Genomic DNA, 27,282 nt, shown 5'->3' with positions numbered 1-27,282 from the left:
TTAGAATTTGCGAAAAGCAACCCCGTCCGTAGTCACCCACAACAAACACGCAAATAACATGGCGCATGTTTCCGTCATTCATCGGCGAACCGGAAGTCTGTCAGTTCTTGACCTGGTTAGTGACGATTCCAATGACGGATGAAAATCAATTTCCGTCAATGCTTTGTATGTTTTTTTTTTTTTTATGTTTGTCGTCCGCTTCAAAAAGAACCGTTCTTGAATCATATTCCGCCCCATTTTTCGAGACGTGTATCAAATTTATTGGAGAGATTCACAACTGTAATATCTATGTAATAAAGACAGGAAAATGTTCATCTCAACCCTAAGTGTGATTATTTTTGGAGCAGTCTAGAATTCAACTCAATTCAATCTTACAAAAAATAAAAAGTCAACATATCTGGATGTCCCAGTCGTCGTTGACACTGAGCTCCAAGTTGCCGATGCTGAGCGAGTGCCGCTTCGGGTCGTATTTGTACTCCACTGAGACGCCCTCGACTGCCCCCGACACATAGACTTGCGCCGCCGACGGCTCCTTCTGCAAGCCCAAGACCTCCACCAAGCGGATGGTTATGCTGCACTTGTAGTTCCCAACTTCGCCAGAGGCGCTGCTGAGTGACAGCGTTGAGATGTTGCGGCGTTAGATAAAACATGAGGAGGAGGAGGAGGGAGGAGGGAGAACTCACCGACACCGCAGGCGTCCTGCCAGCATGCGGAAGGAGCGTAGGCAGAACTCGTGCTTGTCGCGATATGAGAAGGTGTGGCCATCATCCAGGTACACCTCACCGTTGGCGGCACCCTGGGGAAGATGGGACAAAAAGAAATTGAATTTAGGCATATGGCCTTTCCACACAGAACCAACACTAGTTCGTCAATTGCGATGCCGATACGACATCCAACATGTGGAGAAAGAATTCACTTGCCCGTGCCTTTCATTGGCAATCATGAAAGGCTATTATAGTCACGGAAACGCACAAAATTACTGAAAAAAAAAATGTTCCTCGATGTAAGAAGAAAAGAACAGAAATGTTTTAAAAAAAAAAAGAATGCATCTTACATTTATTGAACTAATTTTGTCAGTTATTATACATGAGCTTTCAGGGTTCATTGGAAATGTATATGCGTCTCAATTATTTTCTGTTACGCCTCTCTTAGCAAGAAGAAAACAATTTATCCCCCCCCCCACCCACTCTCCGCCGCAACTATAAATAATAGCGTTTTCATTGCAAAACTATCCTAGAATGTAGCGTTAATGCTCGCAGCGTACAATGGGCAAGGAGAGCGCCACTGCCAACTACTGGAGTGGAGGTGCAATTACACTTTATTGTAGTACCTCGGATAAAAAGCATGTACCTCAGGTTCAGATGTGCCCCCTCCACCTCCCCCAGCATCACACTGCGCCACAATTTGAGAAGTACTGGTCTTTGCAGAAAAATGTTTTTTTTTTTTTATACTCAATACTTAGTGACACAATTTTTATTCTTTAGCTTTCGACTCAACATTAGACTGTCACTGTTCCGCTGTTCTTCTGGCATCTATTGTATCTGTGTTTATGTGTTTTAATTTGTGTTCTAATTCCCCGCTAATTTTGATTACACCATATGGTATGCGCTTTGTTACAGCTCCAGCTGAAATGCGCTATATAAATAAAGTTGTATTGTATTATCCTGCACTCGACAAATGCTCAATGTATTAAAACTAACACAAAAAAAAAATAAAATGACGTATTTTCCCAAAAAAAAAAACAACCTAACAAACTTGCTCTAAAAACTAATTAAAACTAACTGTATTTTTTTTAAAATTAAAAACAATATAAAGTATAATGAAAAAAAATCCCAAACTATTTCCACCCTGCCTGATAACTCCGAGAGTGGCAAACTGGAATTGAACTGCTTGTGCCTTTCAAACCCAACCCAGGCAAGGCGAGATTTCTGCATCTGCAGCTCTAAAACTCCGCATCATGCGGTGGCTATTCACGTCGCTCCTTTCACCTGAGCGTCCAGAGCCACCGTGATGGCAAGGGGCATCTTCTGGAGGTCAGCGGTGCACGTCCCCGCCGCAACAGCGCGGCACACCATTGTACCGCCTCGCTGGAACACTGGAATCTGATGACATTGCACAAAATGGATGTTTGGTCACTCCAGTGGTTAGCTAGAGTTGGTTAGTTGCTCAGTCAGTCAGGTCAATCTTTAGTAGGTCAGTTAGTCGATTCTTTAATCAGTCATCGCCATCCTAAAATCTTTCCAAACTGTACATGTGATGTTTTAAGACGCATTACGGGAGTGGGGTTGAAACAAAGCAAATTATTGCGTCGGTTGGTTAGTCAGTTACAAGTTTATGTGGTCGGCTAGTTTGTGACCGAGTTGATATCGAAATTGTCAGTTACGTATTTATTTGTGAATTGTGGCCATCACAAAACTTTTAACTGTATTAAATGATGATGTTTTGACTTTTCAACGTGAACTCTTTGTAATGTGCAGGAAATCTACAGAACTTTTTGTTAAACAACCATTAGATAATATCTCTCCGGGGAAGTGTCGTGTTAACCGAAAACATCCGCAGCCTGACACGAGCCAAAAATAACATTTACCGTTTCCAAGGTTACCGCAAAACTCTGAGTCCCTCCTCCATGGTGAATCGCCGCCGATTTGATGTCGTACCAAAGCTAAAATACAAAAAAAATAAATAAATAAATAAAAAATCGAGTTGACAGTTATAACCTCTTGAATCAATATTTACGCTACCTGCTCCGCTCCAGGAAATATGACTTCCAGTTCAGCAACGCCGGCTTCCGTGACGGGACACGCCATAAGCGCTTCACCTGTTTTCAACGTAAGAAGTTAATAGAACAAACAGCATCAGCGGTGGGCGGGTGGAAACAAAAGTGCAAAAAAAAAAAAGTCACATCACCGAGCATGTACTGGTCGTCCACGCAGAAGATGCTCTTTTCCTGAGGGAACTCTAGCCACAGAGGCCTGAACATAAGGGGGCACAACTTTAGAGACACCCGCAAAGGCAAATGAGATTCCATACAGGTACTCTATATTTAAAATGACTTTGCATGTTTTTGGAATGTAGGGAGGAAACCGGAGTACCCGGAGAAAGCCCACACAAACATGCTAACTCCACACAGGAAGGCCGGAGCCGGGATCGAACCAACGACCTCCGCACCGTGAGGCCATCGTGCTAACCAGTCGGCCACAGTATTGTTTTACTTCTAGTCAAAACATACAGTGGTTAAGTACTTTATATAGGTGTCAAACTATGGCCCGTGGGCCAAATTTGGCCCGCAATGTAATTATATTTGGCCTGCGAGGCTATACCAAATGACTACGAAACCATTTTACATTCTATATGATAATAATAAAATTCAAATTTATAATACTAATTTTTAATAACTAAACATTGTATTGCATTAATAAAATCACTTTTTTAAAATTTTCAATAAAAAAAAAAAATCTGCATTGATATTTTTTTTTTTTTTTTAATTAAATGCTGGCCCACGGCTTTATTCAAGTTTTACTTTTCGGCCCACTGTGTATTTCAGTTTGACAAATTGACACTTCTGCTTTATATGAATGGGCTGCCATCGTTTCAGGGTGGATTGTTTATGAGTGACTAGTAGTTGAAAATGAAAATACTAGAAAAGAAATCACAAGTAGATTCAATACAATTTTAAAAAGTTTTACAACTGACCCACTAACCAAGCAAGCAACCCAGCCAAGATTCTACTCCAAACATCTGATGTAACATTAATAATAATAATTTTATTTAAATTTTATGAAGGTGACAAGTAACTCGAACTAACGCGCAAAATGCGGCCTAAAACATTGCCGGTGTAGTTCATGTACGTTTTTGATAACTTACTGACTCTACCTCACAACACTTGACTGACCAGCCCACACAAAAATCCACACACCCTCCTAAAACGCAAATCGGAACATAACTTGAAAGTTAGACAGTGTCTCGAAACGGATTCGGTTGGAATCACTAAATGACTTTTAGTCTGTTGAAAGATAATTTGTAGAGGGAGTTTTTTCCAATATTAGAGCTAGCGAGCAGCAGCACTGACCTGAGCACAGGCAGTCCGTCGGTGTGAGCCCGGTAGAAGAGCGTGTACCAGTAAGGCAGTAAGCGGTACCTGAGAATCCAGATTTTTTTGTTATTTCTGAACTATCTCAAAAGAGTTGAATGCAACTGCAGGCAAATGACTGTTCTACCGCACCGCTCTTCAATGACGCTGCGGATGATGTCGGTTATGTCCTTCTTGAACAGCCATGGCTCCCGGCGTGGCGAATTCATCGACGAGTGACCTCGGAAGAAGGGCTGCAGGCAGCCGGCTTGGTACCAGCGGGCCAGCAACTCAGGGCTCGGCTCCGGAATAAACCCGCCGATGTCGGCTGAAAGGCACAGGGAAATATTTCAGCGGGGTAAAGATGATTTTTATTTATTTATTTATTTTTTTAAAGCAGATTGTGTGTTATATGTCATCCAAGGACATCATCCTGCTATTTCAAAATATTTTCTTGTCACCTTGTAGCTTACTCTTACGGTCACTGAATAGGACTAACAGTCAAATAAAAACAATTCACATCCAGACGCTCACATGTAAGCGAACCAACAAACTCATCTCTGGCAACGGATGTCACTCACCTCCGCAAAACGAGAGGCCCGTTACACACATGGACAGACACATGGGGATGGAGATCTTCAGATACTCCCAAGTGGACAGGTTGTCGCCAGTCCACACGGCTCCTGCGTGACAAACGCTGGGTGCTCATGCTTCCATTTTGCAACGGAACTCATCGGTGTCAAACATGCGGCCCGCGGGCCGGATCTGGCCCGCGCGCGGTTTTAATCCGGCCCGCGAGAGGATTTGGTCAATTTAAAAAATAAGTACGTCCCAACTGAATAAACAACCGCTCCAAATTCGACAAAAGGCCAATGTTAGTTGTACACAAGTTAGATGCATCCATAAACTTAATTCAATAGACTTTTACCATCATATCGGATCTTTTAATATGTAGCGTAAAATTTAATGTGTCGGCCAATCCGTAAGACTTTCATGCAAAGTCTTATTGTTGATATTTACAAGCAATGTTTGAAGGATGTCACTATTTAAAATTAACGTTTATTCATGTTTTTATTGCGGGAAAAAAAAAACATAGTACAACATAAATCGAACATAAATGTGTTAAATATGACACATTCAACTACTGCTAACACCAGGAGAGCATCCAAATAATGATAATCTGCGTAATATTGACAACAATTATTTTATGTTATAGATCATGATTTTACTGGTTATAGATTTTCCTCCGAGCTAAAATGAGTTTGACACCTCTGGCCTACCTAGTCTCTGAGACCCGGCGAAGAAGGCGCGAGACAGGACGAAAGGTCTCTCGATGCCATTGGAGCGGGTCAGCAGGCTGTCCACAGATGCCATGTGCTGGGAGAGATGAATTGATCAAGTCAAATTCTATTTATTTATATAAATAATATATATTCCCACAGTTGACAAATATGAATGACATCCCCCTGATCTTAACCTCACCAAATCACCCAAAGTGAAATGTGTGGCGCTGTACATCCATGCCTCAACCTTTCTTTTGTTTTCAATTAGAAAATAAAAAAAATAAAATGCATATGAAATTTTTTTTAAACGTTACCTTTAATATTTGCTCCCAATGTTAGATTTAACAAAAGTATCTATTGTTTGCTTCCAATATTATATTAGCTCTAAAAATAGAGCTAAGGAAAACTAATATTAGCATTCAATATTAGCGTCAACAGAACCTAACGACAGCTTTTCATGTTTGGCTTTTAAGGTTCAAGTGGCTTCAAACAGTTGCTTTCAGTGTTGAATCTTGAAATTAGTTTCCAAAGTTACCTACGAGCAGGAAAGACTTGTGATAAATGACTTTTTTTCTTTTTTTTTTTTTTTTTAAGTACAAGTGAAATAATCAGTCTATGTTCCGTTCTTTACATTTGTAATGAAATTAAAATAGATTTTTTTTATTATTATGTAATATTTTAATAATAATTAATATTACTGTTGATACCAAAGAATGAGATTGATGTCCATTTGAATGTTTGCTAAGAGCCTCTGGCATCACCGCATTCCACTAGCTTTCCGCTTTTACCGACCTTTTTTTTTTTTCCCCCCAAACATGCTAGTCAAGTGAATATTTGTTATAACACTACTATTACTATTTACTCTTTCTTTTTTTTATTCCCCCCTCACCTGGTAGTAGCCATACAGGTTGTGCAAGTCGCGGTGTTCCCAGCCCCCATAGTGCAACGCATCCTTTGGCAACGTCAACTCAGGCCCAGAGAAGACGGTGGGTTCGTTCATGTCATTCCACACGTTCAACGATGGCGTTGAGCCCTGCGGTGGAGAACATATTTTAAAAAAAAAATGATGAGGTCATTTTATGGGGTCACCGTAACAATTTGATGTTTGGCTTGATTATGGTTGACAGGAACTCCAGTTCTAACCCACCTGATTCAAATGATCAAGATTGTCATCCAGTTTCTTATTAACTCATTCAATACCATTGACGGCTAAATATGTCTTTTTTTTTTTTTTACTCAGTTGGTAGTGAATGAGTTAACGCCAATCTTATGACATGATACAAGTTCTTAATAGACAACTTACTCACACAGATGGGGAAATCCTCATTTCAAGGCTTGGATTTCATGCATGACCAAAGTGTTGTAAGAACTGGGACAAAAGATGATTTTCACACTAACCTTGTACCGATCCAGGGAAAAGCACTTGGCGTACCAGGCCCGGGTAAACGGGCTGATGAAGTCGGGTAAATGTGAGTCGCCCGGCCAGCAAGTGCCTTTGAATATCTGCCCATCTCTGTCCGTGACGAAATGTCCTCCATCCAGCCCCTCATGGTACAGCGACCAATTAGGATCGATCATGACAGGTGGATCGTTGATAACCACCAGCTGAAATCAGGAAAAAAAAAAAAAAGAATTATCCATCATCTGATTCAGTTCTCACGAGGCTCGTGGGTGTGCTGGAGCCTATCCGAGCCGTCTACGGCAGGGTATACTCAGGACTGGTTGTCAGCCAATCGTAGGGCACACAAAGACAAACAACCATCAATCACCATACCATGACAAGCTCGGACTAAAGACTGAAAATTGGTACTTGTGACGGACCTTCCTGTTCTTCTCCTCCAGGTGGCGCTGCAGGTCGGCCGGGTCAGGAAACAGCTTGGGGTTCCAGGTGAAGATGCGCATTCCGTCTGCGTGTTCGATGTCCAGCCACATGACGTCGTACGGGATGTGGTAATGGTCAAATTTGGCATCCACCTCCTTAAGCTCCTCTTGGGTGTCTTTGTCCCAGCGCGAATGGTGGTAACCCAGAGTGCAGCGCGGCGGGAGGGCCTGGTACCCTGAAAGGGGTATCAGGCTTCGTTCAGAATCAGCGACTTTATTATATAAGAATTCATTTTTATTTATTATTTACACAATGTATCAGTGGCGGGCCGTGCATTTCACACCTGGGCCTTCAGTGAAGTCCTACATTGTCCGACTTGAATAAATCTCACTCATATTTCCTTCATTTATGACAACACGGCTGGACGAGTAATATATTGAAACACACTTACACACGGTACTGAGTGAGTGTTGGACGACCGAGCTTTTCTTGAAAGGTCCGTCTTGAAAATGGCCTCGCAAGTGTATCTGCAATTAAATCCACACTTTTCCCTCCTTCGGCCATTTTGGTTTAAAAAAGTACGAATATATTTTAGATTTTCGATCGGTCGCCAGTTACGACTTCCGGGTGTGTTGATTCCGCATAGCGCTGCCCCCTCTCGAGTGAGTAGCCAATCACAAAACGCGTTAATCACCTTTAGCGTCAGGCCAGTGAGAAGGCTCACTGTGACCAACTCGTGATCTGATTGGCTATCGCAACTGTCTATCAATTCTGAAATCTCATTGACTTTGACAGAAGACGATTGGATAAAAACTCGAACCTAAAAATTTAGCGCTAGGATATAATATGGCATTAATGTGAAGATTATGGTCATTTTTTCTTGATTCTGTTAGGCCAGCAGAGAGGGCCTTGAAGGCCTTGACGGTCCGAATGATTCAACATGGCGGATGTTATTATCTGGCAAATCTGAGCTTGTGATATGTCGCTCACATACCTGTTAGTTCAGCGTACTGGCGGTACATCTGTGCCGGACTCGGGCCCAGCAGAACCATGCAGTCTATTACTCCGCTCTCGGATAGCCAGTGGACGTCGGTGTGGGGGAGCATCCCGTCTTCCTGGAGGAAGTCCAGAAAATTAGAGAATTAACTGTGAAATAAGAATAAGACGGTACTATCGTCTCGTGCCTTTCCCACTGACCAAGGAACAGTTGTTTTCGAAGACAGCGAATGTTGCGTTCACGACAAGAGTTTGTATATCTAAAGAGGATTCAGGACGAAAGACGGCGGAAGCACCAAGGACTTGTAAATTGGAATACAGACTTGGGACGAAAAACCTGGACTGGATCACCAGTACCTGGCTGTAGTTGACGTGCACAAACGAGTCCGAGGCGTTGAGCCAAAAGACTCCCAGAGTTCGGTCCTGCTTATGAGCCACCACAAGCGGGACGCTGCCGTACACGCCCAGATGACTGTTGATCTCATAGGCGAACACGTCCAGGTTGTACAGTCTGTACGGTTCATCATTTCTGGGAGGGATAGAGAGGAGATAATCTGATTGAAAATGTTCTTCATTTCTTCAAGGATTTATTTAGTTATTCACGGACCTGGTGTCTGCCAGGCGTAGACTGTCGGCATGTTCTGGCACGCCAAACACATCCTGGAATCCATGGAGACGCAAGTCAGCACCAATGCTACTGGGTCCTACGCCGTAAAAAAACACAGCAGCGTACTTGGTTGATTCAACTTCACCGATGCTAAGAGAACATTCATTCCATATGAAATATAACAACTAAAATAAGTTAAGAATCTGCTTTTTTGGGCGATGGGTTTATTGATAGGTCTTCCTTGTAACTGCGAAAACCTTGTTTCTATTTACAATTTAAATAGTTGTAACTATTCTCTCTCTCACCTAAAGAGAAAAAAACTCGATATAATTTAGCAGAAATAACATTTTTGATATCAGAATTAATATCAAATTTTGTTATTGATCAATTAGCATAGTTGCTAGCACAGCTAGCAAGACCTCTTAGCAAAAACATTAGCATGTATTTCCAAACCTGTTGATGTACTTTTTGCCTTATGGCAATTATAATCATACTAAAATTTCTCTTATTTCCTGCGTCGGTGAGTGCGTTTTTTTAACTCGGTGGCTAAACGCTGCAGACATGGTGTGTCACTGAAAAGACGAGTGTATTCTGAAGAGGAGCGTGTTTTTCTTTCAAATATGACTACTCAAACACAAAAATGCAAATCTGAAAGGTGTCAGCCCGGGTATACTAATATTTGCGTTGCCATTTAGAAGTCTCTCTCTTTTGTCATCATTTCACAACTACGTCATCATTAGCATGCGGGGAACCCAAACCATTGGCTTTGATGTCCACAAAGTTCCTGAATGTCTCCCTCCACAAGTTGTCTTCTTCCAGCTGTGAGAAAGAGGAGACCGTAGTTATAACGCAATCATGAAACAGGCGTGGGTCGTCGTGCCGTGTCCCACTCTGACCTCTTTTCTCTCTTCCTTGGCCCTGAGACAAACACACCCCAGGAAAATGTAAGTTATGTTGAATACTGTATTACAGGGGTGGGCAAACTTTTTGATTGGCGGGCCACAATGAGTTCTAAAATTTGACAGAGGGGCCGGACCAGGAGCAGATGGATGAAGTGTTTTGGTCACCTCACCTCATCGGAGAAAATAAATACATTTAATTTTAAATGCAAGTGAACAAAAAGCATTACTACAAAATATATGTATTTGAAAAACCACAGTATTTAGAAAATAAAACATTAACAAGGTTTATTCATTTAATTTTTTTCATTTTTGGCGGGCCGGATTAAAACATTTAATGGGCCGCATGTGGCCCCCGGGCCGTAGTTTGCCCACCCCTGCTGTACTGTATGTTAATTGCTATGTGAATAAGACGCGCTCACTCTGCAGGAGGTTCCCGCAGATTCTCGAACCACAGCTTGCTTTGTGCGTTGAATGTCACCACCGCTTGGTCCTCGCACACGATCTCCACGTAGAAAGGTCGGCGCCACACGCGGCACTTGTAGAGCCCCAAGCCCCAGGAGAGCGTCACCCAGTCATCCTGCCGCTCCTCCAGTCTTACCCTACCCAGGACATCAAAGAGGAGTGGTTGAGTTCACCGAGTTGTAAAATGGCATCAAAGAGGTGCATGCGGCCGTCAAGTGATGTAACATCAAAGAGGCATTTGAGGACATTAAGGTGACATCAAAGTGGTGGATCGTGATATGGAAGTTGTGCACTACAAAAAATTGTATGCAAAAAGGTGAAGGATGACGTCAAAGCGGTGTCTGACTGTCAAACGGTGTAGGATGACTTCAAAACATTGCTTGGTGGCTACAAAGCGGTATGATGGTATCAAATAGGTTTTTGAACATCAAAGAAGCGCAAAGAAAGTACGTAAAAACTGGGCATGACTTCCATGTTGGATTGCAAGGACATCAAAGACAAATAGAATGACATCAAAGAGATGTAAGACAACACTAAAGAAAGCGGTGTATACACCATCAAAGAGGTGCATGATGTCAAACTGCTGTAGATAGCTATCAAGACAACAAAGATTTATGTTACAAAGAGGTGACTGCAAAATATGTAAGGTTATGCCCGAGAGGTGTAGCCTGATGTCAAAGAGGTTGTTGATGACTTCAATGAAGGTTGATATTGTATCAAAGAGGTGGCTAAAGGTTACCAAGAGGATATAGTGTGTCTGCAAAAGGTGTCAAAGAGGTTGATATCTTCAATGAGGTTTGCAGGGACACCAAAGAGTTCTGTGATGTTACAAAGAGGTTTAGGATGACAACAAATTTGCCAAAGAGGTCATGGCTGACGTCAAAGAGGTTGATGCTGACTTCAGTGAGGTTCGCAATGACATCAAATAGGTTTAGAATAACAGTAAAGGTGTCGAGTGTTGTAAAGGAACGTATATAACAAAGAGATGCGTGGTGATGTCAAAGAGATGTTGAATGACATCAAAGAGGTGTAAAGTGACATAAAAAAGTGGCTATTCACACTTGTGTTTATGTATTTCACACACAAGCATCTTGATTTTTAACCTTTAAAATGGGTCCAGTTGACCTTCCACATAGTAAAAGTCGATGTGTCACTGGTCTTACTTTTCACACTGCGGCTCCTGGGTGAGCACATCCTGGACCCTGTAGCGTGCTTTGAGAGGAATCCGTTCATCAATGACGATCCTGACCGTGTTGTTTTTGCACGGCGATACACACACAAGTAACTTGCTCTGCGGGAAAACAAACAATACAAACAAAACTGTCAAATATTAATCGTCCACACACAGCTGAATGGTAGATAGAAAATCGACACGCCCTGTATGTACAGTAATCTTGTTAGCAAATGAAGGCGTTTTTGCTGAACGCACACACCTCAGATGCAACATTAGGCACATTTATGTATTTATTTTTTTTAATTATGGAGGACTTGATACCTTTATTTCCGATTCCAGCAACTCAAAGTGGACTCCCTTTTCGGTGAGGATAAGTGTATGGAAAAGGGCCTCGTATTGCATTTTGGGACCCTTCATCTGCCGTCTTATAAAGAAATTAAAAAGGGACATGAGTTGATATATGCAATATAAATTATAAACAGATTTAATTTAATTAATATTACGTATCATTGTGATTACATGACTTGTTTGCGTCATTTTCAATCACACTAAAAACGTTCTATGAGAAAATTTATTAAAACGTCAAAAAGCTATGTAGTACAAATTGAATACATTCTTAAAATTCCAAATTTATCATACAAAAATGAAATACAAATACCAGAGATGTTTATAATCACATTCAGTGAGTTGAAAAGTATATACAATAAAACTTGAAAATGTCTGTTTATAAATATACTGAAAACGTCAATATATATAGCGTTTAAAGAAATATTTCTATTGTTAAAAAAAATAAAAATCTCGGGTGAACTCAAAATTTCAAGGCAACAATTAAAAACAACCAAGCAAATTGCGAATAGCAATAATTTATATTTTTTATCCGTACAAATGAAATATAACGTGTTTTTTTTACAGTATATAGCTTAACACAATCTTCTTTTAGAAATAAAATTTTTCATGTTAAAAAAAATATTTTTTTTAAGTAAGAAAGAAAACATTCTTGTCTTAAGAAACAAATATTTTCAAAAAGTTATATATATATATATAAGTTATATATTTATATATATATATATAAATAGTACCCAATTCATATAAAATCCATATTAAGGACAAAAAATAATTATTTGAAGATGACATTTAAAAATTTAAAATAGGAATATATTTAGACAATTAACATGAGTTTAACGTATAAAAAAGTAATCAAATAATGATGAAGTGACACACCTGTAAAAGGCGACCTGATGACTTTTCATAAATTTGTCCTTGCCATCACCACCAGGCACACCACTGTGGAACAACAAAAACATGCATCATATATATATATATATATATATATATATATATATATATATATATATGTATATATATATATATATATATGTATATATATATATATATATATAAGGTGTTATTAATATTAAAAAGAGCAAACGATACCCGGGAATGGGCTGCTTCACGTCCACCATGTCGAGCACAGAAGCAGAGCAAAAGTTCAAGAAGTTGACACAGCTAGAACGTCAAGACTTCCAGACGAACAACTAAGATAAAGCAACAACTTGTCATGTGTGTGTTTTTTTACTGGAAGTTTTGACACCGTCAAGTTTCAAGTCCCGCGATAATTAACACGTCTTCGTACAAGTTTTTTCCTTTTTTTTTTGTCTTCGGAGAAGTGGGACGGCACCACGCATTTCCGGTGTTATATTCCAAAACAGCGCATTTTTTTTTTTTTTCAATGACTATAATTGATTGTATTGCATACAACTACTCGCCTTAAAATGCGAGTTTAATGAGTTACGTGGGGGGAAAAAATGAAATGAATGAAAATATGAATAATCTGCTCCCCCGACCCATAAAAAAAGCCAAAGTAGTGTTTTTTTTTGTTTTTTAATAGAGAAAAATAGCACGGCATAACATTATACTAGCTGATAGTGAAGTGGTACATGAGCGAGTAGCGTGGGATCGGTTCCCACTCGGTGACGATGTCTCTGTCTGCCCTGCGACTGGCTGGCGACCTGTTCAGGGTGTGGTGCGCCTTTCGTCCTTAGTCAGCTGGGATAAACTCCAGTACCCTCCCGCGTCCCTGTACAGAATAAGAGGTGTGCATGATGACATGACATTATATAGGTCGTTCCTCCATTTGTGCTCAAATATCCATTGCTTTAAAGCAGGCGTGGGCAAACTACGGCCCGGGGGCCACATGTGGCCCGTTAAATGTTTTAATCCGACCCGCCAAACTTGAAAAACATTAAATGAATAAACCTTGTTAATGTTTTATTTTCTAAATATTGTGGTTTTTCTATGACATATTTATTGTTGTAATGCTTTTGTTCACTTTCATTTAAAATTAAATGTATTTTTTCCTCTGATGAGCTGAGGTAACCGGAACACTTCATCCATCTCCTCCTGGTCCGGTCCCTCTGTCAAATTTTAGAACCCATTGTGGCCCGCCAATCAAAAGGTTTGCCCACCACTGGTTTAAAGGTTTTAAAAACCAACTAAGTGTACCAACCGACACCATGTCAATGGTATATTCCATTATGTTAGCATTAAGCAAGTGGAGCTGCACCGCATCCTTGAATTACAAATCTTTTTTTTCTTTTTTTTTTCTGAATTACAAATGTTCAATTTGGGGGCTTTGTTGTAGTGATTTAAGAAGCCGCACCCAATAGGACAGGGCTGTCAAACTCATTTTTGTGGACGGGCCACATTGTAGTTATGGTTTCCCGCAGAGGGCCGTTATGACTGTGAAACCATATACATTTTCACGTACACAGAAAAAAATGATGGAAAGCAAGTTTTGAAATCAGAAGCCAGTAAGTAATAGTTTGTTCAGCAAATTTTCAATTCATTTTAAAAGGGGAGGATTGGTTACAAATAAATGACAATATCGCATATCTCAATGTTGTTAAAAGTGAAGAAAATGTGCTAGAAACAGAAAGTTGACGCACATGATTTGCCCTTCACGGGCCACATAAAATGAGGTCGCGGGCCAGATCTGGCCCCCGGGCCTTGAGTTTGACACCACCCTCTGCCAGTCTATCTCCTATTGAATAGGAGATGGGCTGGCAGAGCGAGTTCAAAGCGCTGACAGCAATAATAGCCCAATCAGTGGGAAAAATCATCTTCGTAGGCAGCTACGCAAGCACTTCCTTTTAAGAGCAGCATGTGGCTACTTTAACCGCCTCTGGTGTAAGATGGTGATATTATGTATGATGATATGATGTAAAATAGATTGACGTGTTGAGTGTAGCTTCAGGTGTGACACCGGCCAATGAAGCCGTTCTTTAGTTGGCATCTGTCGCCCTCTAGTGTGAAGATTTAGCACAACACTAACGAGTCACCTAGCCGGATCCGTGACAGGGGGAGGAGGCGGATGCTCCATCCAGAACCTCGAAGCCACCAAGATGCCAAGTAATGCTGCGCGGTCGTTGGGCTTTTTCTTGTTCCTCGCAGCGGCTTTACCTCCCGGCAGGACGGCGGAGGTGTCCGTGTGGAACGTGGACGTCAACTCGGCCAGTGGCACCTCTTTTGTACGCTTTTGCAGAAGTGTTTGTTGGGTAAAACGCGCTGCTAGCTAGTTGGCTAGCTCGCCTGCTAGTTAGCCGGCTAGCTGTCAAACAAATAGTGACGTATCGATAGCAGTTTGAGCGTTTATGTCCGTTCGTTGTTCTCAATATGAAGACAATTGAACGCACTAGTTAATCGAACGACTGCTAGAACTAGTAGCGCTATGACCACGACTGCATAACGTTTCTGCACACTAGTAGGACAACTTGACGTATTATTAGTTGACAATGTTGATAGAGGAAAACATGTGCACTAGTAGACATCAGCGCGCTACTAGTGCTGAGGTCAATCGCATACTCGCGGTTCGGCAACCCGTTATATTCGCGGATGCCCCCACCCCAATATTTTTAAAGTTTTTTTGTATGGAGTCCCTAGTTTCCAATCCGTTTTTCGTGGAAAACGCAAAAGTCATGTTTATCAACTTCTTTTCTTTTGAAGATTTTTTTTTATATCGTCCCCCCAATGTATTTCAATGGTCGTCAATTATACGCGAATGGCGGGGGTCCCCTGTATTACTAAAACCGGTACTACTATTGAACACGAATTTCGAGGACGTCTACTTGAGGACACTTTTGCCTCCGAGTCACTAGGCAAGCAAGGCAATGACACACCTAAAAGCGTGTACAAACACAGTTAACGACATTCAGGAGCAGAGTAGAGGACACAAAAGTATCTTACCAATATCACGACAAACAAATTGCTAGATTGGTTACTCTTGGCTCACTTGAAAAGTATTCTCGCAAAACTGTATCAAAGTTGACATTTTTGAGAATGAAAACAAATAAATGACTTGTTTGTGTTTGCAGGCGCAGTACTCCGTCTTCCGGAAGACGCTGTACGCCAACACCACTATCTTCATGAAATGTGAGTAGAGACAAAGAGTGTCCATTTTAATACTTGGCACTCACTTCTTGTTCCCTGTTGGAATCAGCTATCCAAAAATTGGGATTGCGACGATTAATCGAATAACTTGAATAATTTGATAACAGAAAAAGGTTGAAGCAAATTCTATGACTCGAAGCTTCGCAGAGATCATTTTTCCTTACGGATTAATATCACTGCGGTCGCACGCGCCACGTTGTGTGAAATTATTTGGCAGGATAGCGGTGATCCTGAAGGAGTCCGTAACAAGATGGACAACATCCACTTTCAATCGCTGACGCCCACGTCGCTCAAAAGGCTCGACAGCACCTTTTCAAGCCATACACACTTAAAGTCACAAATAAACTTGGTTTCATCGATTTCATACAACTTGTCGCCCAGCCTTCGTATTACTATTGTTCTATTTTATTTTTTTTGCTCTCTCACCTGCAGTCCAGGGTGACATCAGCGCGTGTGATCGAAACGTTGCCTTCAACATCAGCTGGTACTTGCGTTCCTCCGTGTGCTACAACGAGATCTTCAACACGCCCGTAATGACCCCGCCATGTCGGTCACATGTTGGGCACCGAGGCCATCCGTTTCACAGCATGTCTTTCCCCGCAGGACAGCAGGGCCATCAACATGTTCGCCATGGAGCACATGCTTAAGGAGGGCTGGAGCGGATTCTACAGTCAGAGCTACGTCTACTTTGAGAACTGCTCGGCTCTCTTCCTGCCTAAGGTTGGTGTCATGATTATTAATTAAAGTTATTATAGGTGTTGCAAGTCGCTGCGTGATTAATTAATTTTATTCATTTATTTATTTTGCTGTGTGTTGCGAGGAAAAAAAAATTAACGTGCGAACGTTGTATGGTTGGCAGCGAACACAACTAATTTCACAACAAGCACCAGTTTGGGAGATGAATAAAATAAAAAAAATCATCAAAAATAGAATTAAAGCTATTTAATGCCCCTTCTAGTTGAATTTTACTGCGAAAATAAATTTTAAAAATAAAGAATTACGCGTGTATTTTAAATCTGCTTTTAAGTTCACTATCTTAATGCTACCACATAATAGGAAATGCCATAGACAGGCTAACGAATGGTGTTATGAGCACTGAATATTTCAACGTAAATGAATAATAATTAATTAATTGAGTATTTTATTGTAGTTTTGAAATTACCTTCCGAGACAGAGGTGAAATTAATCAATCGCGATGCACGTCCGGTGCAATTCCTTGCGTTCTTTTTAATTATTTTATGATAATATAAAACAGTGCTATTTTACTCATTAAAAAAAAAAAAAAAAGACATTCCATATTTTTTGTTGATTTTGGGGGGAGGCAGACAGCAAGTGTTTTGAGGCTGGTCACAGAACAGATCAAAACAAAAATAATAATTTTACTTGCTTTTTGGATTAACAGAAAACTTAAACATAAAAAAAACTATTCTGTCCATGGTGGAGGTAATAAAACCATTTCTTGTGTCTCTGCCTTCAAGGTGTACTATGCAGACTTTAATCCATATCAACCGCTCTCCAGCCCAAAGGTAAGTCCTATTCATTTATTATTTTCCAGAAAAACAAATTCAGTCTGTCTTTAGTGACTCATCTTTTAATTTTCCAAATTCAGAGCGACGCTTCAAATCAGAGCTTTGTTTGGCCCGACAAGCCGGTGAGAAACCTTCTCGTCGTGGCACTTTGTTGCGTGTCGGCCCACGTGTTTAAAAACGTCGTCATCGTGGCCGTGGCAGGACTTGGGTGCCGTTGCCAAGGCGTGGGAGGACAGCCCGTACTTGTTCATCGTCAAGGTGCATCCGCTCTTACGCGGCGCAGAGGACGAGGACTTTGCCGCCGACCAGCTCAACTTTGCCTTCACCAGTGAGTCGGATTATGTGGCTTGACCTTGAAAAGAAACCCCCAAAAAATATGATACTTATACTATTTTTTGCTTTTGCATAGTGAAAGTGGAGATGAAAGGACCACATGATTACTCCTCCCCAGCCGACTGGCCCCAGATGATGGTATGAATTTAAACATGGACAAAAGTAATGGGACACACCTCTTAAAACCTTTCTTCTTATATTGTGTCACAAACAGCTTTTGTTTTTTAATCCAAGTCTAACATAAAAAGCGAGTACGTCAGTTTATTTATCTCGCTCCGGGGAAAAGTTTATGCAAATGTGCAAATTTGTTTTCTGGCATTTTACAATATTTCTTCCTTCCCGCCTTGTCTTCTTTCCTTCCTTTATTAATACACCGTCGTCCTTCCTTCTTTCCCGCTCCACCCCTTCGTCGTACGGTGTCCCACAGGGTTCTGTTTTGGGGCCCTTGCTGTTTTTGTTCAACTTGCTGCCCCTAGGTTCCATCCTATGAAAACTTGGAATTTCCTTCCATTGCGATGAAGATGACCGTCAGATCTCGGTCCCGCTGAGCCAAAAAAACGCTTTCTCCTTGAGACCACTTTTGTCCTGTCTAGACGAAATCAAAATCTGGATGTCACTTAATTTCCTAAATTTCAACGAAAAGAAGACAGAAGTTTTGTTGTTCGGCCCCAGTGGCCCTTCTTCTCTCAATCCCGTTGACCTCGGCCCCCTGACATCTTATTTAATGCCAACAGTCTCAAACTTTGGTTTCAAACAGGACAGTGATTTTAAATGAGATCAGCAAATCAGTGCTGTTCTTCTTTCATCTTAGGCAGCTGGCTAAAGTGAAGCCCTTTCTTTCCCAACAGCACTTTGAAACAGTAATCCATGCATTCGTTACATCTCGGCTAAATTACTGTAACGCACTTTACTTTGGAGTCAGCCAGTCCTCGCTCAAGCGCCTCCAACTGGTCCAAAATGCTGCCGCTCGAAAGACGGATCCCATAACCCCAATCTTGGCCTCTCTTCACTCTCTTCTGCTGTTCTTCTCGTATCGATTGTAAATGTGTTGATGTGTTTTCATTTGTGTTGTAATTACCTGCTAATTCACATGACGGCATATGGAAAGCGCTTTGTCACAGCTCCAGCTGCTGTGAAATGCGCCCAAAAATTAAATTGTATTTTATTGTGAAGTTTTCAGTCTTAGTACATGTTCGCAGCAGTTATCGTCAAACATGTATGATCTTTTCGGAAACATCTCACTGAATTTAATACGCTTTTCAGGGTCTTTAAAAGTGTTTTTGATGTCTTTGGCAGTTTTTTATGGTCATGTGCATCGTCTACGTCTTCTTCGGCGCCCTCTGGCTCTTCTGGTGCGCTTGCTACTGGCGGGATCTGCTCAGGGTCCAGTTCTGGATCGGCGGTGTCATCATCCTGGGCATGCTGGAGAAGGCCGTCTTCTATTCTGAGTACCAGAACATCCGCTACCGAGGCGACTATGGTATTTTATTTATTTATTTCTTTATTTTTTTTTTAAGTTTCAAGCCTTTTCACTTTAGAAACAAAATCCTCACATCACCACCCCCAAAAAAAATGTCACAAAAAATTAATATACGGATTAATTTTGTATCCGCTGACACCTACTGGAAGATTATTTTATTGTTCTTCCCGTCACTATACTCACTGGCATTGAGGCAATTTCTATCAATTTTTTTTTTTTAAAGTCTAATTGAGCAAAACATTTTGACTTGACTACTAATTGGTAGTGAAAATATAATCACTGAGGGTTCACTGTCCCAAGGCTGCCAAAACTCACTCAGTAGTGCCCACGAGGAAGTTAAATCCCAAAAAATTTGGCACCGACACCAGTTCCTCCGATCCCGACATACAATTGTGAAGAAGAAGTCGGCCATTTTGGCTTGAGACAGATATTTCAGGGCGAATTCAAATGAGCCGCAATCAGAAGCAGGTCTCCAAGACAGATGGACAAATCCAAATGACCAAGCCCCGCCCCTTATGTCATCTCATGTGGGTGGAGCATAGCATCAACGTTTGAAGATCATTTTGAGGATGTTGCCAAGTGTTTTTCATACTTTGTTGGTCCTGTTCCAGTTGAGGGCGCTGTGATATTTGCCGAGCTGCTGTCTGCGCTGAAGCGATCTCTGGCTCGTGTCCTGGTGCTCATCGTCAGCCTCGGTTACGGTATCGTCAAGTAAGAGTCGGACAACGAAAATGGAACACACCTGCACTGATTTGCTTATTTGTGGCAAAAATGTTGGTGTGGAAAATTGAAGAGTGATTGTTCACGTATAATAATGTTGAAGAACAATTTATTGACCTGACTTTTTGCTTATATCATCAAAAAAAAAATTATAATAATGGTAATGATGAGCTAAACACATGAGCCAGTTAATAATCAGGTCTCCTAATTTGCATATTTGTATCTCTCAGGCCCCGGTTGGGTACCACGGTGCACCGGCTGGCTGTCGTCGGGTTGCTTTATTTACTCTTCTCATCAGTGGAAGGTGTGCTGAGGGTGACGGGTGTAAGTTTCTAAACTTCGCCATAATAACTCGGATGTATACTTGCAGTTCATAAACTCCAAAATCGAAATTGAAATTTGAATTTATTTACTATTTCAAGTGTTATTGCTCCATCAAAAATCTACGTTAGGTGCCCCTTCTAGAAAATTCGAGCCCCCAAATCGAGTTTTACTTATAACATGAAATCTTGGTAGCCTTGTCAATCATGTGAAGACCCACAAAAAAAGTCTTAAAGTAACATTCTTGAAAAGACAAAGATAACTAATCGACGGAGCCATCAAATTATTTAAATTCTTCCATTAATCGATTTAGTCCTAGTTTTTGGTCCACACAATACTGTTTAGTAGGAGAAGTGTATCACTTGGGTAATTTTCCGCTTTGGTCCTGAGTAGCAATCAGACGGACATAATTCGAGAGGAATTCCTCTGGGAACTGTTCAAGGTCCACTCAGTTTTCTATATAAGGACTTTTCATTCCCCCTTTTTTTTTTTTTTTTTAATATTTTTTTTTATAAACAGGGGACATAATGTGATAAAAAAAATTCTTACTTAAATACATGCATTTGAAATTAAATGAAATTTCTCCACCACTCGGCTGAATAGCCTCTTTTTGTTTGTTGTTAAACTTCACCGACGATATTGTTGGGCGCACTTGTGACTCATTTGCCAGAGACAAAACTGATTTTAAAAACCTTGGTGTATGTATTTTGATCAAAGTATGGCACAAACACTTGGGTATTGCTTTAATACTGCATATGGAAAAAAATAATTACATCTTTTTTTGTGTGTGTTTTATTTAGTCTTCTTGGTACAATATTGTCTTCTCTCTCCAGGGTTTCTACGGTACGGTTGCGCTGGTGGCCAACCTCAGTCTCTCCCTCATTGACTCCTGTGTCATGTGGTGGATATCCTTCCCGTCAACCCCCAAGAGCGGGTCCTCGCTTCAACATAAATATTGATGCTGCTTGGTTTTTTTGTTTCCTTAACTTGCTTCCGTCCACATCTTCATCAGCTTATCGCAAACCACTCGTCTGCTGAAGCTGCGCCGGAATGTCGTCAAGCTCTCCTTGTACCAGCACTTCACCAATACGCTCATCTTCTCAATGCTGGGTGAGGCATAATTTTGATTGTGCATTTCACACGTAGGCCTTCAGTTAAGTCCTACTTCGTCCGAGTTGAGTAAATCCCCCTCATAATACGATCATTTTTGAGACCACGGCTGGATAAATAATATACAGAAAGACACTTACACAGTACTGAGTGAGTTTTGGACGACCTAGCTTCTCTTGAAAGGTCCGTCTTGAAAATTGCCTCGCAAGTGTATCTGCAATTAAATCCACACTTTTCCCTCCTTCTGTCATTGTGGTGTAAAAAAAAAAGCAAGAATGTATTTTGGATTTTAAAACGGTTGTCAGTTATGACTTTCGGGTGTGTTGATTCCGCATAGCCCTTCATGAGTGAGTATCCAATCACAAGCCGCGTTCGTCACCTTCAACGTGAGGTAAGCGAAAAGGCTCACTGTAACCAACTCGTGAACTGATTGGCTATCGCAGCTGTCAATCAACTCTGAAAGCACATGGGCTTTAATAGAACAGATGCCCGCACGATTGTATCTGAAGGCCTCGGACAAATAGTGCGTGCTGCTGGTATTGAGAAATCTGCCTGGCAACAGCCAGCTGAATTCTGATTGGATAAAAACTTTCACCTACAAATACAATACTAGGATATAATATGACATCAATGTGACAAATATGATCATGATTTCTTGATTATCTTAGGCCAGCAGTGCAGGCCTTGACCGTCCGCCACTGTTTAAATTTGACATTTGCCAGCAATAAAAATACCCTGAAGTCCTTCCTCCTTTGCGTGAGGATTAATAATCCATTCATTAATTACAGGCAGGCTATTAATAGACTGAAAATATTTGTAGTTCATGATTATATTGAGAAAATTATTATTAGAAGGATTTTCTGGGCTTGAGTCAAAAAAGTTGAAACTGTTTCACGTCTTGCCCACTTCTGTCTCCAGCCTCCATCATTTTCATCATCTGGACCACCAAAGTATTCAAGCTGGTGGATTGCCAAAAGGTCTGCATTAGTTCCCCAAACTCTATCGATTTTTTTTCAGGAATGTTCTAGCATCGCAAATAATCTTATCGCCTTCCAGAGCTGGAGGGATTTATGGGTGGACGACGCTTTCTGGCGACTGCTCTTCTCCACAATCCTGCTGGTCATCATGGTGCTGCTGCGGCCCTCCGCCAACAATCAGAGGTCCGAGTCCTAAACATCTCCTTCCCTCATAGTTGGATGTAATCTAATAATCGCGTCTCTTTGTTCTGCTTCCTTCTGCGCAGGTTCTCTCACTCGCCTCTGATTGACGATGAGGACGAAGATGAGGAGGATGCCAAAGAGCCAATGTTGAGTGAAGCCTTTGGTAAGGACTGTACAAGTGTGTCAAAATACATTTGATTACAATGGAAAAGTATTTATTTTAGTAGTGCAATTTCAAATTTTAATCTCGTTTTCTATTGGTTACTAAACACATTTTAGTTGGAAATCCATCCTTTCTTAAAATTGATCTGTTCGCTATAAGTCGAATTATCAAAATAATTTTGAGGGGAAATATTTAATAGTAATGAATAATAATAATATATAATAATGAAATATTTCACTCTGTGTGTCATGAATCTATAGAAGTTTCACTCTTTGAATCGAACTCCTGAAATAAAAAAAAGGAAAAAAGATCATTTTAATTAAAATGCACGTGTACATTGCTTTTATACGTATTAGACTAGCAACCAAGTGGAAGGTTTAAACCAAAGTTGCCTTAAATAAACAATATTGGTAATTACCAATTTTTTTTCGTTTTTGTTTCATGAAGCACCATGTAGAAGCTCCTTTAGACAAATTGTATTTATTTTTTGTAAAATAGCATTATTATTTGTCCGATGTACAATTTAGAAAGAAAACAGAATAAAATAGCAAAGCACAATTCTTGATTAAGATGTCATTAGCTATATACCGTATTTTCCGGACTATAAGCCGCTACTTTTTTTTTTTTAATATTTTGAACCATGCAGCTAATACAACGGTGCAGATTTTCTGTGGATTTTTTTATTTCACCGGTAGGGGCGCTCTATAGTTCGGAAAATATGCTAAATAAATCTCAATTTTTTAAATTATTTTTTTCTCTTGGGTCTGTTCTGTTTTAATTATCAAAGTTGTTGCCGTGTTAAAAGGCACTGTTTTAACAATCTGTTGATGTACCTTTATGTGCATTCACAGCATAAAATCGTTCTGGACAGTTAACAATTTTTTTTTCAACATCGAAACCTGCGTCTTATAGTCTGGTGCGGCTTGTGTATGTCACCCCCCTTTTAAATACACTTTAACATGTTACAGTATGCTTTAAATCTCACTGTGCCTTTTTTTCCCCCCCTGACTCTTCAAAGAGGGGATGAAGATGAGAGGATCCAAACCGGATGCCAACGGCTCCCAGAAGCTCTTGAGTAAAGAGGTACTGTCATAGCGCATGATTCATTACGTTTCAGCCGATTTTAATATTGTTGCGTGTTTGTGTTTTCAACACTAGGATGAAGACCTGAAATGGGTCGAGGAGAACATTCCGACAACGGTTGCTGACGTGTAAGTTACCTGCCCTTGATTGTGGAACAGTGACTTTTTACATTTCCTTTACCAAGCCCTGACACGAATAGAAAAACTCTTTGAGAAATAGATGCCCACACCCCCCAAAAAAGAAAAAAAAATTAAACACTTCATTTCAATCGCCGACTCATATTACGCAATATTACCCTGAAATATAAATAACTACAGATGATTTGATGATTTTGGGGAAAAAAATGCATCAGAAGAACCTGACTTGTTTTTCAAAACTGCAAATTACTACTTTCATATTAGCTGATTGATTGATTTTTATTTATTAATTTATTAATTTATTATTATTATTTAGTTATTTATTCGGTCCTCTCCACGCACCAAATACACAGACTCACAACACGAACTAAGTTGAAGTGCCCAGTTGGGTGGGCTTGGTGATGAAGTGCTGTCTCCACAATGGAAAATACAATCCATGCTTTGACTGCGCACGCTTATTTCCCCATATGGGCTGGTCGGCGCAACCTCATGGCAACGAGTCCTACTGCTACTACTGGGCAGACCTCGACACGGGCTAATATTAGTAATTCAAGCGATCGATGTTTTAGGCCAAAACAGAATTATATCGAGTAAATCCTCCTCGGCAGTAATTGGCGCTATGCTGCTGCAATTTGCACCTATTAGTGGCTGCCTTTGATTTTTTTATTTTTTTTTTGTCACTTATTATTTTTGACAGAGCTCTCCCTGCCATGCTGGATGAAGAGGAGGTAACGAGCACCCCAATTTTCCCTTTATAATCCCCATTATTCTCCTGCGTTGGCATCGCTCAGCCCTCCGACTTGTTCTTTCAGGAAATCCTGAAAACTAAGATGGAACGATCCAAAATGGAATGACTACTGCAGGACAAGGGTAACTCTCCAAATGACCCAAAGCGGTGCGGAAAGCCATCTGGAATGTGTCCCTGCACACGTGATTCTGCTCTACAGTCGTCATATCACGTTCCAATCATTCCCACCGCCAAACCCCCACCTCCCAAAAAGGAAAAAAATACATAAAAATCAGGTGGAGGCTAAACACACAAGATTAAATTATATCCAGTACAAACGAGCCAATGTTTTCCAGCTATTTTGTAGATATTTGATATGGGCTAACTGAAGGAAGCAATCGACAAATAAATACGTAAATGCACGTGGACTACATTACACATCTGCTAGTGTATTTGCCTACTTGAAGCGTATCACTGAAATCAGAGAAATCAGATCTAGCGACTGGTGTTCCCTTGAGAGAATGTAACACATGGGAAGCTGTTTGTACTTTTATTTGATATCCTTGATATCTAAATGTCCATTGCACCTTTTCCCCCAAAATAGGACAACTCAGCACACTAGTAGAACGATTGCCTTCATGTTTTTTTTTTTTTTAAGCGCCACGTCTGGGGGACTATTACACAATTAAACGTTCCTAAGAAACTACTGTGCTGCACTAGTAAGGTTAATAAACCCAACTAATAGGCATGTGTCGATGTAATAGTAATCTCTTTGTCCTCACTAGGCGCACTAGTAAAACGACTGTATCTTACTAGTAGCCTTTTCTCACACTGTTAGGGCCTATTTTGGTCTACTAGTACAAAATCAAGACTTCATGAGAAACTGCTGTGCGAGACTATTACTAGTGCTACTTCGCCCAATTAGTAGGCATCTCTTCATTGACTAGTACGTACGGTGTTTATCTTCACTAGTAAAACAATTGATTGCACTAGTAGCGCAGATTGTTGACTGTTTTCCAAGTAACACTCTTTCCACTAGTAGTGCCACATTCTGCCTACTAGTACACTATTACGTTTTCCTAGAGCACTACAATACTGCACTAGTAACGCAACAAGGGCCAACTAGTAGACATGCGTCCATGTAGTAATATACTCTTTATCTTCACTAGTACAAAAGTGTCTTACTGGTAACATTCTCTTTCTGTCTGCTGCCTAGGACGAATAATACAGAATTAAAACTTTCAAGTAAACTACTGTGCTGAACTTGCACAGCTAGTAGCTGTGTGTCACTCACTAGTATCCTCCTAGACCTGTCAACTAATGCCCACTCGTATGACAATTCAGTGCACTAGTAGAATGGCCAGTTGACAACTCTAGTATGTGCTACTAGTACTAGCGGTGAAATGCTGGATTTTAACTAGTAGAAATAGCTGATGTCAATATTAGTACTAGTAGCTCACATTTGTTTACAAGTGCAATTTTGCCTCACTGGAAAAAAAAGTTGTCTTACAAGTATGCCGGAGTTGTACTACTAGTGAGGACAAAGAGCGGCCTAGTGCCTGGCAATGGAATAAATTAATTCACAGCGCTCTCGTGGGATATGACAGTATGAAAGTATTTTTATCATAGTCGTAAATGCAATTGCCATAGTGAGGAAATGGAGAAAACTAGTACATGGAGCTTAAAAAGGATGTCAAGGATATCAATTGAACAGCCACAACGGCTTTTCATGACATAGTAAGCACCGCCACACTCCCTCACAAACAAAACCCTGAAACGAAATGAAAGTAAAATATGTTTCACGTTCTATCTTTCTTTTTGGAACTCAAATCCAGATGTACTGCACACAATGTTACAAAGCTTTTTTTTTAATTCTTTTTTTATTTCCCACATCAGAGTCTGACATTGAGGTTTTCTGTTTTGTCTGACCCAGTCACATCCCTGTGCAATCTACTGACATGTATATGAGTGGCTATCACAAATGACTTAATTTATGCTTATTTGTCTGTTCAAATAATTTATTTTTGTCTAAAATCTTTAACTTTTTGGATGCCAGTCTGCAGTGTGTAATTTCGAGCAGTAAATATCCAGCTAATAAAGTTTTTATTGAAAATTTGTATTTTTGTGGTCATTTAAATCTCATCTTGTGCACTTAATTCCAGAGTCCATATATATATATATATATATATATATATATAACATGATTTCAAATTTGTAGCTTTTATGGCATTTCGCAAAAATTTTAATTTATAACATAAACAATACTTACGTCAAAGTAATAGGAGAGCAAATGTACCAGTTAGTGTAGATGTGGGCAGACTACGGCCAGGGGGCCACATGCGGCCAGTGAAACGTTTTAATCCGGCCCGTCGAACTTGAAAAAAAAATAAATGAATAAACCTTGTCAATGCTCTTTATTATTATTTTTACTATTTTGTTGTAATGCTTCTGTTCAATTTCATTTAAAATTAAATGTATTTTTTTTTTCTCCGATGAGGTGAGGTTACCAAAACACTCCATCCATCTGCTCTTGGTCCGGCACCTCTGTCAAATTTTAGAACCCATTGTGGCCCACTAATCAAAAAGTTTGCCCACCCCTGAGTTAGTCGCTTATCTTATTTTTGGACTAAATGTTTTTCTGTTGTGAGATTTAAAAAAAATAATTGTCGACATGACTAAAGAAAATATAACTAAACATTTTCAGCTTTGTCAGGACTACGTAAAACAATTTAGTTGAAAAAAAAATATTATTTTTGAC

At 40.3% G+C, this 27,282-nt stretch overlaps 2 protein-coding genes across 3 annotated transcripts; one reads left to right on the top strand and one right to left on the bottom strand.

The window, feature by feature from the left end:
- Positions 1–221: 221 nt before the first annotated feature.
- Positions 222–12,949, bottom strand: ganc (glucosidase, alpha; neutral C). Its single transcript, XM_088312918.1, has 23 exons — positions 12,750–12,949; positions 12,537–12,599; positions 11,637–11,739; positions 11,305–11,432; positions 10,099–10,278; positions 9,674–9,695; positions 9,536–9,596; positions 8,778–8,874; positions 8,528–8,699; positions 8,169–8,289; positions 7,174–7,409; positions 6,751–6,957; positions 6,242–6,385; positions 5,350–5,446; positions 4,651–4,752; positions 4,223–4,397; positions 4,070–4,138; positions 2,908–2,972; positions 2,742–2,818; positions 2,588–2,662; positions 1,989–2,102; positions 684–796; positions 222–605 (listed from the first exon to the last, which is right to left on the bottom strand). The coding sequence occupies exons 1-23, from the start codon at positions 12,776–12,778 to the stop codon at positions 389–391; spliced, it is 2,667 nt and encodes an 888-aa protein (XP_088169044.1). The 5' UTR covers positions 12,779–12,949; the 3' UTR covers positions 222–388.
- Positions 12,950–14,643: 1,694 nt separating this feature from the next.
- On the top strand, positions 14,644–26,641 carry LOC148342946 (Golgi-pH regulating cation channel-like). Of its 2 annotated transcripts, none has more exons than XM_088312894.1 (20): positions 14,644–14,842; positions 15,686–15,743; positions 16,194–16,291; positions 16,365–16,481; positions 17,240–17,287; positions 17,371–17,412; positions 17,492–17,618; positions 17,700–17,761; positions 18,920–19,103; positions 19,715–19,814; positions 20,054–20,147; positions 20,978–21,051; positions 21,148–21,254; positions 22,173–22,231; positions 22,311–22,414; positions 22,498–22,577; positions 23,596–23,660; positions 23,736–23,788; positions 24,495–24,525; positions 24,610–26,641. In XM_088312894.1, the coding sequence occupies exons 1-20, from the start codon at positions 14,717–14,719 to the stop codon at positions 24,649–24,651; spliced, it is 1,671 nt and encodes a 556-aa protein (XP_088169020.1). In that variant the 5' UTR covers positions 14,644–14,716; the 3' UTR covers positions 24,652–26,641. The 2 variants fall into 2 exon arrangements, with proteins under 2 accessions (XP_088169020.1, XP_088169030.1); XM_088312904.1 differs by having other exon boundaries at positions 14,647–14,824.
- Positions 26,642–27,282: the final 641 nt, after the last annotated feature.

This window comes from Idiotropiscis lumnitzeri, chromosome 1, assembly GCF_059441095.1.
Source record: "Idiotropiscis lumnitzeri isolate Australia: NSW breed Sydney's pygmy pipehorse chromosome 1, RoL_Ilum_1.0, whole genome shotgun sequence".
Lineage (NCBI taxonomy): Eukaryota > Metazoa > Chordata > Actinopteri > Syngnathiformes > Syngnathidae > Idiotropiscis > Idiotropiscis lumnitzeri.
This window is presented reverse-complemented; position numbering and strand designations above follow the sequence as displayed.

What these genes read in the sequence shown, in the direction of transcription:
- ganc (XM_088312918.1), bottom strand. Translation starts at nt 12,778, where the DNA reads ATGGTGGACGTGAAGCAGCCCATTCCCGG. An exon ending in CCAAGGAAGAGAGAAAAGAG is followed by an intron (nt 9,597 to 9,673) that starts GTCAGAGTGGGA and finishes TCTTTCTCACAG; the next exon opens with CTGGAAGAAGACAACTTGTG. An exon ending in TTGCGGTAACCTTGGAAACG is followed by an intron (nt 2,103 to 2,587) that starts GTAAATGTTATT and finishes CAATGTCATCAG; the next exon opens with ATTCCAGTGTTCCAGCGAGG.
- LOC148342946 (XM_088312894.1), top strand. Translation starts at nt 14,717, where the DNA reads ATGCCAAGTAATGCTGCGCGGTCGTTGGGCTTTTTCTTGTTCCTCGCA. An exon ending in CGGCCAGTGGCACCTCTTTT is followed by an intron (nt 14,843 to 15,685) that starts GTACGCTTTTGC and finishes TTGTGTTTGCAG; the next exon opens with GCGCAGTACTCCGTCTTCCG. An exon ending in CCGACTGGCCCCAGATGATG is followed by an intron (nt 17,762 to 18,919) that starts GTATGAATTTAA and finishes TGTCTTTGGCAG; the next exon opens with TTTTTTATGGTCATGTGCAT.